We start from the raw sequence: 10,493 nt of genomic DNA, 5'->3' as shown, positions 1-10,493 counted from the left end.
CTTTTATCAGAACACAAGCAGCTCTAACCCAAAGCAGGCTCAATGTGTTTGGTGATTTAATTTAAAAAAATATTTATTTTCTTTTTGTCGAAAGCAGATCCGTCTCATGTTTCCACTGAAAGAAAATGTAAGCTTTTAGAAAACAACAGTTTGATGAAAATCTGTTACTCCTGCCCTGTTTGGAGCACTCAGGGAGAGCTCCATCCCACACCCAGCACTCGACCTGGCTAACCACAAACCACACGTCTGCCTTGGGTCAGGCTCCTTTTTTCCAGCACTCTGATTATTTTTTCTCCTGAGGATAGGGCTGGGAAGGACTCAGCCTTCAGCTCAAGACAAATCCTGCCCTTTCAGTAAAGTGTAATAAACTTCTTCCCCTGACACATAGGAAAATGTTTTAAGGCAAGACTTTATAGAGAGCATCAATCACTTTGGAGGTGATGGAATTGCTGCAGAATTATAAGCAAGTCTGAAGTGTCTACAGAGGACTCTAAACACTGTCTTCTATTTATTCTCTGTGTCCTTTGTAAATGTAAACTTCTGTGGAGTTCAGAGGCCCTTCCGTCTCCACGGCCTGTCAATCCAGCACCTTTCACCACCGCTAAAATCACAATTAAAAAAAAAAGGGGGATTACAAAAACAAACACAGAGCTCACGCGCGCGAGTGATGGCTGCGGACTGTTGTGGGAGCAGCCCTGGGATCCTGCCCTGGGCCCACATCTCCACAGCCCTGCAGGAACAGGAGCCCTGAGCCTCCTCCTGCCAGCCTCCCTTGGGCAGTGGCACCTGTGACGGTGGGCAGGGGGCAAGGGACGAGCAGGAGTGAGGATGGAGCAGTGCTGGCCACAGCACCCAAATCTGGGGGCTCTCTGTGAGCCCATCCCACCTCTCAGAGCAGCAGGAGAGGGAGGGCAAGGCCAGGATGAAATCCCAGAGCAGGCAGGGATGGAGGCCCAGCTGGATGCAGGGAGTTTCCCCCTGGCTGAGCACGGGCAGGTTGTTATCTCCCCCAGACTCAGGCAGCCAGGGAGGGTCACAGTGCCCTCCTGCATAAACAGCCACCAGGGCTCATGCAGAGGACAGGGCACTGACAGCAGGAAGGAGCTGGGTGTGGGAGAGCCATCCCAGCTGGGATGCTGCATAGGGGAGCAAGTGGGAAGCGACTTTTTCTTCCACAGAATGAAATAAGAGATAAAATCTCCATAAAGTTAGAAGATAATCTATATTAAAAACTTCTTTTTGACAAAATAGCTGGGAGAATTACTTTATACATTGAAATATTCCACAGTTGCTTTAGGGGGAAAATAGTCTCATTTGAAAAACACCTTTAATGAGAGGTTTCCTCTGACCCTGGAGCATCCTGATCCCAGCACCCTGGGCACAGAGACTGCAGGGGGACAAGTTGCAGTGTTTTGCCCTTACCTGTGCCTGAGAGACAGTCCTCAGTCCCACTCCTGCCTTGCTGGGAATTTACTTTACTAGTTGGTGTGGCACTGGTTCTTGCCAGCATCTCTAGTTCTCTCAACAGCCCTTGGTCTCCAAACCCACATCAAAACGCAATTGTTCCAGCAGAAAAGCAGCGTTTTGGGGGCTTCCCTGTAACACCCTCACTAAATCACGCTGTCAGGCCAGAGCTCAGAAAGGCAACAAGGGGGAAAGCGTGGAGAGGCGCCCACGCACCTCCTGATGCTCACTGGGATCCCCCATCCCCTGCAGGGCCGGGGTCTCAGAGCTGCGACCGGCGCATGTCCTGCAGGTGCGGGTCCCCCCGGCACAGTGGCCCCGCGGGGCGGCACCAGCCGTGCCAGCCAGCCGGGCCGGTACCATCCTGCACCCAGCCGGGCCGGTGCCACCCGGTACCAGCCGTGCCAGCCGGGCCGGCAGCCAGCAGGTAGCGCTGCGGCTCCGTCCCTGGCCCCGCCACGCCCCCGGAGCGCCCCGCGGGGTCCGTGCGTCCGTCCCGGCCCCGCAGGACACCGGGCCGGCGGTGCCAGCGCTGCCCCGCTGTCCCCGGGATCCCGGGCCGCGCCGTCCGTGCCGTCCGGGGCTCGAGCCGGGGTGCCCGGAGCGGGGCCGTCCCTCGGGGCTCCCGTGGGCACGGAGCGCTGCTGCTGCTGCCGCTGCTGCTGCTGCGAGCCCTGCGCGGGCCGGGAGCGGAGCACGGCCCCGTTCGCTGCAGGTCTTGTTCGTGGCGTGCTCCGGAGCGCTGAGACATTCCAGCGGCGTTCCGCTGCCTCCTGGCTGCCCTGCAAACAGCTGATCCCTGTAGGATCGCACCCGCAGCCTTTCCCGGCGCTGACCTGCAGCATCCCTGCCTCCCCAGCCCACCCCGTGGCCTCCCGCCCTGCCTTCTGCTGGTTTGTTTGCACTGAAGAGTCGCTGTAGCAGAAGTGCAATTCCAGCAAAAGCTGGCAGGGAATCCAGGGGCCAAGTCCGGAGTAAATTCTGATAATGCTGTGTTTACATCAGGAATTTCTTTGGCAGATTAATCACATGAATGAAGGAGCAGATGGGAACTGGCTGCAGACACTGTGAGGGAATTCCAGCCAGGGCCAGGCTGGCAGCCCGGCCCTGGGAGCGGGACCAGCTCTGCAGGAAGCAGGGCCGGGGTCAAACAGGGATCAGGGCTGGGGAAAGCAGCACCCAGAGGGGAGCTCTCCTCCAGGAGCAACTCGAGGGCAGCCAGGGCAGCAGCTCGGCCCCTTCACACGCCAGCCTGTCCTTCCCAGGCTCGTGGCATCCAGGAAATGCTGGGCATCAAGGGCATCGCTTCAGGAACGGCCTCATGTCCTGCTGCCAGCCTCACCCTCACCACCTGCTGCTTCTGCCGGCTCCAGACTCAGGTTGCACTCGAGTTTAGAAGTACCCAAGGTCAGAATTCCCCAGGGAGCAGTTGACCGGCCCGGGCACAGCCGCCTGTCAGTCAGTGCAGGACAGACAGAGCCACCACCACAGCTGCCTTTTATTTCCCAGCAGCTGGGATGCCAAACTTCTCCCAGACCGGGGAGTTATTCCCAGAGTCAGGCACTCAGGAACGTGCCATGTGCCTGCTGAAACAGCCATTTGCACCAGCCCTGGTGAAACAGCCATTTGCACCACAGAGTAGCTGTGCCTGCCTTGCCAGGTGCTTTCCCGAGGAGTGACAGGCTGCCAGGTCTGGCACAGGGCAGTACGGATGTGCTGGGAGCAAGACCACCGAGCAGAGTGTGGGGGCCTTCACTGGCCACAGAAGGCTGTTTGTGAGAGGCAATGGCCTTCCTACGAGCTGCTTCTCCATTCAGAATTGTGTGATCACCTTACAGTGCCTGTGTTTCCCCCGGGAGCTCCAAGGCCAGGCACCCAGGTGGGCAGCACCGTGGGCAGATGTGGCAATGAGCAACCGGGAGCATGGGTGCTCAGGGAGGATGTGATCTATGTGTGCTTCATGTGGGTTTAACTGCACCCCAGGATCTCCTAATCCCTCTTGCAATAAAGCTGCACACAGATTTACTAAGCATGGTTTGTGTGAGCCAGCAGGCTGTTTTAATGACGCAGCAGCTTGCTGAGGAAATGCCACTACTCCTGCTCCTGGATCCTCCCAAAATGCTCCAAGAGATGGCTCCAAGTGAAGGGCACCAATTAGATCACAACACTCTTGCAGAGTAACAGATTCAGGTTAGCCAGGGTAGACTGGAGACATTTTGATCTCCATAAATCTTTCCAGTCTGGCTGAGTGCTGCCCGCAGAGCTCACCAGTGGCACTCGCCCTGGAGCTGCCAACGCACACGGTGCCCATATTGCTGCCAAGCTCTGGGCTGCCCCAACAGGCCACAGCAGGGCCCTGGCTGCCCCAGCAGGAGGGACACTGCTCAGGTGTGTCCTGGCCCTGCTCCCTGCCCAGCTCCTGGGAGCCAGGCCTTGGAGCTAACAAGGCTTCCTGCTCTGGGGCCAAAGGAGCAGCTCTGCCCTGGGCTGCCGAGGGGAACATATGGGACCCTTCAGCTGGGAGCACATAAAACTCAGCACTGTGTTAGTCATCAGCTCCCTCGTGCTCCTTGCTCTGCTGGGGACACGACTCCCGCGGCAGCGCCGACAACTGCTTGTGTTTCTGTCGGCTCCAATAAACAGCCGTGCTCAGTGCCACGAGGGGAGAGGGCGCCTGGCAGCTCCGTCCAAAAACAACAAGTTTTGAGCGTGAGATCCTGGCCAGCCCATGGCTCCATCTCTCCGCAGGTTTGCCAAGCAGCGCCGTGGGGAAGCAGGGTCTGAGGGCCAGGATGTCCCAACATGAATAAAGCTCTGCCCCCCTGCCCGCTGCATGGCTGCATTGCCCGCTGCATGGCTGCATTGCCCCCTGCATGGCCGCACATGCTCCAGCTCCGGAGCGGGGAATCACGCTCATTAACATTCCCACAGTGACATCTCCAAAATACTTCAGGGATAAATTGGTTGCTGGCTGATTTGCAAAGCATTCAGGCAAAGTTATCAGGAGGAAGGTTGGTGGGGAGCCAGGAGCGGGACCCCGGGGGAGGCTGCGTGCTCGTGGGTCACTTGGATGCTCATGCCATGGCCTGGGAGCCCAGCCTGGGCCCCACAGGCTGACAGCCTCACACAGCAGCCAGTAAACGTGGTGTAGCTCACCCTCATAAAGGGCCCTGGCGCTGCTGGATAAACAGGACCATGCTGAATGCACACAGTGACCTGGCAGGCCCTGGAGGCATCTCAGCATCTTCACAGCGGTCACAGCATCTCCCTGTGACTGCCAGGGGCACCAGAGGCCGTGAGCCCAGTGCTCGCTGCCATCCCACTGCCTGCCCACAGCCCTGGTCACACACAGGTGTTAGTGGGCAGGATCCCGACAGCCAAGGGGCAATTGGCCATCAAAAAAAGCCAGGCGAGAAAACAAAAAGCCCTCACCGTGTTCCGCATAGCCCTGACTCCACACACCCCGTACAGACCAACGCAGCGGCCAACGGCACCCATCAGTCTCCTCCAGCCCACCCTGTCTGGAGGGGATGTGGAGCTCTGGGCTGTCACAGGGCTGGAAAGCTGTGGCTGGAAAACCTGAGATAGGAAGAGAAATGTCGCCCCAAATTTATTGTATTTACTTTCTCCAGTGTTTTCAGAATTTTTTAGTCTTCAATAGTTTATATTATACACATTTATCAGCTTTCCCTTCAGGCTTTTAACCCCAGATTCACTGTCTCAGGTTATAGTGGAAAGTGATGAAATGGGCATTCCTGGAGCATCTGCTCAACAGGAGGGTTGTGGCCAAATTTAATCAAATGGCCAAAACGAACCCACTGCAAGGCTGCTTCACAGTGAAACCTTCAGTATCCCCAGCACTGGGGACTTCTTGTGGATCTCCACACCCTCACAGCTGCCAGAAGAACCCACCCATTTTATTACCAGCTCTATCCACGTATTTTTATTCATCAGCACTGGAATTATTTTTTCTTTTTTCATTGGAGATGTAGGCAAACCCACATGTTATCAAAAAATATTTGCAACTAAAATGGCCTTTTCTGTAGCAATTCTATTTTTAAAGAGCATTTTCAACTCTGCAAGAAGCCAAGGCAGGCAGCAGTGACACCAACCCCACCAGGGCATGCAATACCCAGCCACGGCAGGAGGGCAATAGTCCTGGAAATAAGGGGAAATCACACAAATGAAGGGAGGACGTGAGCAAAAATGGCATTTAAATCCTGGCAAATGTATAGATAATGAGTAAATTAACTCCCAGGCTGTGATCTATTGAGCAGCAGAGCCCCAAGAGCGGACAAAGGGATCAAAGGCGGGATTTGCCCGCGCTCCGGCCGGGGTGCCCGCCGTGCCCGGGGGCCCAGGCTGCTCGGCAGCGTTCAAAGGAGCCCACACAGCCTCGCACAGTTCCCGGTTTGGGGTTTGCCGGCGGGGGCTGGCCGCGGTGCCCGGCCGGGATAATGCCGCTCCCGCTGGCAGGATTAGCCATATCGCAGCACAGCGGAATCAGACGCTCAGCCCTTAACGGGATTACGCTCCCGGGAGCTCCAATGAAAATACAGACACCCTGCCCACGGCAGCCCCCTGCCCCAGCGGGAGCCCCCAGGGCTGGGCAAAGCCGGGACAAGGCGTGGGGCTGAGTGCTCGTGGGGCTGAGTGCCCGTGGGGCTGAGCTCTCGTGGGGCTGAGCGCTCGTGGGGCTGAGCGCTCGTGGGGCTGAGCGCTCGTGGGGCTGAGCTCTCGTGGGGCTGAGCGCTCGTGGGGCTGAGCGCTCGTGGGGCTGAGCGCTCGTGGGGCTGAGCGCTCGTGGGGCTGAGAGCTCGTGGGGCTCAGCGCTTGTGGGGCTGAGCGCTCGTGGGGCTGAGCGCTCGTGGGGCTGAGCGCTCGTGGGGCTGAGCGCTCGTGGGGCTGAGCGCTCGTGGGGCTGAGCGCTCGTGGGGCTGAGCGCTCGTGGGGCTCAGCGCTCGTGGGGCTGAGCGCTCGTGGGGCTGAGCGCTCGTGGGGCTGAGCGCTCGTGGGGCTGAGCGCTCGTGGGGCTGAGCGCTCGTGGGGCTCAGCGCTCGTGGGGCTGAGCGCTCGTGGGGCTCAGCGCTCGTGGGGCTGAGCGCTCGTGGGGCTGAGCGCTCGTGGGGCTGAGAGCTCGTGGGGCTGAGCGCTCGTGGGGCTGAGCGCTCGTGGGGCTGAGCGCTCATGGGGCTGAGCGCTCGTGGGGCTCTGCAGGGCACATCTCACGCTCTGCAGGGCGCTGGGCAGGGAAGGGGCGTCCATCAGCACAGCAGAGGGGCAGGAGAGGAGCTGGCCAGCCTTCTCCACTGCCAGGGCTGAGGGCCCTGCTGCCAAGGGGGGGCCTTTCAATATTCTTCTTTTGGAAGGATCAAACCTTCCATTTCTATGGAAACACAAACCTTTAGGTGTCCAACCTCAGGGTCTCTGCATTCCTCCAGAGAGGCTGGATGCTTCTCAAGCCACACTCCTCACCACCAGGATTAGCTGAATAACCAGGTCAATCAAAAGCAGTGCCTGAATTCAGCTCAGCAAGGGGCCGCTCTCATTACATCTCTATTTCCTTGAAAAGTGGATTTGCACCAGACCAGACATTTTTAAAGTACGGGGAAGCACCAAGCTAAAGAGAGATGTACATTTTCCAGATTAACAATGATTTTCACCTGCTCCAGCCTGGAATCACCACAATAGCTCTTGACAGCAGCACACAGGTTATCAGAGCAAAGGCTGAAAGCACAGCTTGCTGCCCTGACTCCTTGCTGGATTTCTGAGAGGCTGGCAGCTGAAAAGCTGATCCAATTTATCCACAGTTCATTATCCAACATAGCATGACATTGGGACACTCACAGACATAATCCAGCTTCCTCCTGCCTTGCAAGATGTATTGACCAAAGGCAAGAAAACAGAGCATTAATAGCTCTCCACTGTGCAGCTGAATCTGGGCAGCAGCAATGAGATTCTTTGGGCTATTTCTATCCAATCTCACACAAGAGTAAATCAGAAGCTTCTACATACTTTCATTAAATTTCTCCCCATTAATACCAACATAGCAGAGATCAGAATTTATCCTTTTTTTTATGTTTTCTGGTATTTTAAAAAATGCTAAAACTCTTCAGCTTCTAGCTGAGCTTAAGATGAAAGTTAACCTCTGAACCACAGCAGTACCTTTCATGTAAGGCACAATGCAGAGAGGGCTTTTTACCGTGGGTTTTGCTCAGTAATGTGTATTTCCGACTGTGTTTTCCCCCATCCTCACCTGACTGTGGGAGGCAGGGTACAAGGAGCCACACAAGAGATTTCTGAAGGTGGCAAGAGGCACCGAGTGCCCATGGAATGAGACGGGCCCGGAGTGAGTGTGAACCTTGCTCCATTCCTGGAATTCTTGTAAGCCAGTCTGGACATGCCATGGAGCACCCTGTTCCAGAGGAAGTGTCCCTGCCCATGGCAGGGGTCAGAACACGGCGATCCCTGAGGTCCTGTCCAACCCAACCACTCTGTGATCAGTAAGAGGAGAAAGAGGCCGTGTTCTCTACCCCTGACCACCTGAACCACACCTGAGAGACCATATTTTATACCTTCAGCCCTGGCTGCTGCCCTGGCAGGTGCCCCAGGGCAGCATGAGGGCTTTGTAATAACCTGTTATCTGATCTGAGCTCTCTGGCCTTTCCTCTCTGGCAGACAGTCCTTCAAACCCATTCAGGGATGATGAGTCACTGAAGAAGCACTTAAAATCCATCCTGGATGATAAGGTTAGAGCTATGTGCGGTGCATTTCCTGCCCTAGTTTGGAGTTATGCTTGGGCTCTCCACACTTCCTCACTTATTGCACTTTCTTTCTCCTTCCAAATCCCCCACCATTCTAAATTGAAAAACATCAGGACTCAGTGACCACACTGGGCTCCAACAGGGAGCAGGCAGCAAGGACGGATCAGGTTTGGGGAGGCACAGCATTGCCTCTTCAAAGGGCAGAGAACACCTGTGGAACTTTGACCAGGAGAGCTGGTGCAGTGATGCCACCAGCCCAGGAGCTGCTCCTCACTCAGCTGAACAAAGCAAATAATCTCAGCCACTCAGTGTATGGCTCCTTTAGGCCTTTCACCATCCTCGTGTCCCTCATTTGGACAGCCTCTAACAGCTTTACAACTTTCCTGCACTGTGGTGCTCAGATGTGCCCCCAGGACTTGACATGAGGCTGCATAAGCACAGTGGGTCCCCTTTGCCCAGTTGGGTCCCCGTTGCCCAGGTGGGTCACCTCCACCCAGAGCAGGTGACCCCTGTGCCCAGGAGCTGAGGGTGGGCTCGTGACAGCAGCATTAACTCCTCATCTCTGCCAGGCACCCATCCGAGCCGTGTTCCTGGCTCACAGCATCCTCCTCACTATCAGCAGCGTAGGATAAGAAATTTGCCTCACATCAGTGAAATGATTATTCTTAATACTCAGACACTGATCATATTCCTGAGGAAAAGGAAACATAAATCCCTCCCTGCAGTGACAGCAGCAGCCCGCATCCCTAGATAGGAGCGAGCTAATTAAACCTGGTCACTCCAGCCAAAGCCCAGCCAGCGTGTTTGTGCAAGCTCTGCGGTCAAAGCACGTGAAGGATTTGGCCCAATTTCCCCATTTTCATTAATCACAGGGAAAATTCTCCACTTAGAAACAATGCTGGAGATATACCTGATAGGGCTTTTTTTCTCCCTTGGCCACTTCCCACTTGGCAACAGGGATGAAGTTCTGCCTTTGCAAAACATTTTGAAACCTGTTTCTGTTCCAATTCAGAATCACCCACCCCAAAGCTTTCCAGGTTATCTGTAAAATAAAACCTAGAGAAATTGATGGCTTGAAATGCTTCAAACTGATAAACTCAAAATATATTATTTTAACTGCAATTTTGGTTCACGTTATAAAGCAGAGTGAAAATGTTAAAACCCACAGAAAATGGTTATAAAGCAGAAAATGTTAAAAACCACTGAACAAATAGCCTTTGGAAATGGGAAATGTTATTTTGAAATTGAAGAAATAGAATGTTTTTGCCCTGGCGGCCACCTTCCCTTTCCTCCAAAGCTTGACAGAGTTTCACAAAACATTTCAAGTTTGATGTGCTGTGTTTTGGGGGGAACTGAGCTGTGTCTGCTGGGGAGGGTAAGGAGAAACTCCAGGAGCAAAGAAAACAGCTGGAATCCAGACAAGGTGCCACAGTGGGATCAGTCCCTCCAGCTGGGCTCCAGGGCTGGTTTAGTTTGGGTTTTGGTGCCCCTGAGCCCCATTTGGGCTGCTCAGGAGTGTCCAGGGGCGGCAGAGCAGCTCCGGGATGAGGAGCAGGCAGCCCGTGCTGCTCCACTCCTGTAAAAACCCAGCCCAAACCCTTCCCCGGTTATAAATAAAGCAGCCAGTGACCCGGGAGATCAATCAGTGGCTGGTGTCTCTGCGTGATGTCACGGCGTGTTTTTCCACAGGCCTGTGGAGTGTCAGCCCGTCTGGGTGCCGGTGGCAGCCGGGCCGGGCAGATTGATGGCCGCGCTCTCCCGCACGCAGCGCTCACAGAGGCCTCTGTGGGATGATGGAAACCGGGGCTGCTCAGCGAGCCGTGGGGATTTTTAGGTGTTACTGAACCATTTCTGGCCCTCGGCGACTGCCATGGCTAGCACAGCTGGATTTGGGGTGATATATCTGAGCCTGGGTGCTCAGAGTTGGATTTGGGGTGATCCATCTGAGCCTGGTGCTCAGAGCTGGATTTGGGGTGATCCATCTGAGCCTGGGTGCTTGGGCACATGGGGCTGCTCCAGCCTGTCAGTCTGGGGGGCAAGGAGGGGAGGGATGGAGCCAGGTCTGAGCTGATGCCACAGTTTGGGATGGATCTTGTGATGGGAAACCTGTTCCCTCTACTGCACCTGGCAAAGGCCTTGGGAAGGCACAAAAGCTCCTGGCTGGAAATCCAGGTCTGACATCAGGGTTTTAATGTCACTATTTGACCTTTACTCCTGCTTGCATTTGAACCTACAGCCTGATCCTGTTCCCCTGTCTGCCAGGCA

General features: G+C 55.4%; 1 protein-coding gene across 1 annotated transcript; it reads right to left on the bottom strand.

Moving 5' to 3' along the window:
* Nucleotides 1-6,290: 6,290 nt before the first annotated feature.
* On the bottom strand, nt 6,291-6,653 carry LOC135457955 (uncharacterized). The gene has a single exon (XM_064732808.1). It carries the CDS (start codon nt 6,651-6,653, stop codon nt 6,291-6,293), a length of 363 nt encoding a protein of 120 aa, XP_064588878.1.
* Nucleotides 6,654-10,493: the final 3,840 nt, after the last annotated feature.

The sequence above is a fragment of the Zonotrichia leucophrys genome, chromosome 26, assembly GCF_028769735.1.
Source record: "Zonotrichia leucophrys gambelii isolate GWCS_2022_RI chromosome 26, RI_Zleu_2.0, whole genome shotgun sequence".
Classification (NCBI taxonomy): Eukaryota; Metazoa; Chordata; class Aves; order Passeriformes; family Passerellidae; genus Zonotrichia; species Zonotrichia leucophrys.
The sequence above is the reverse complement of the archived record's forward strand: the minus strand, read 5'-3'. Positions and strand labels throughout refer to the sequence as shown.

What these genes read in the sequence shown, in the direction of transcription:
- LOC135457955 (XM_064732808.1), bottom strand. Translation starts at nt 6,653, where the DNA reads ATGAGCGCTCAGCCCCACGAGCGCTCAGCCCCACGAGCGCTCAGCCCC.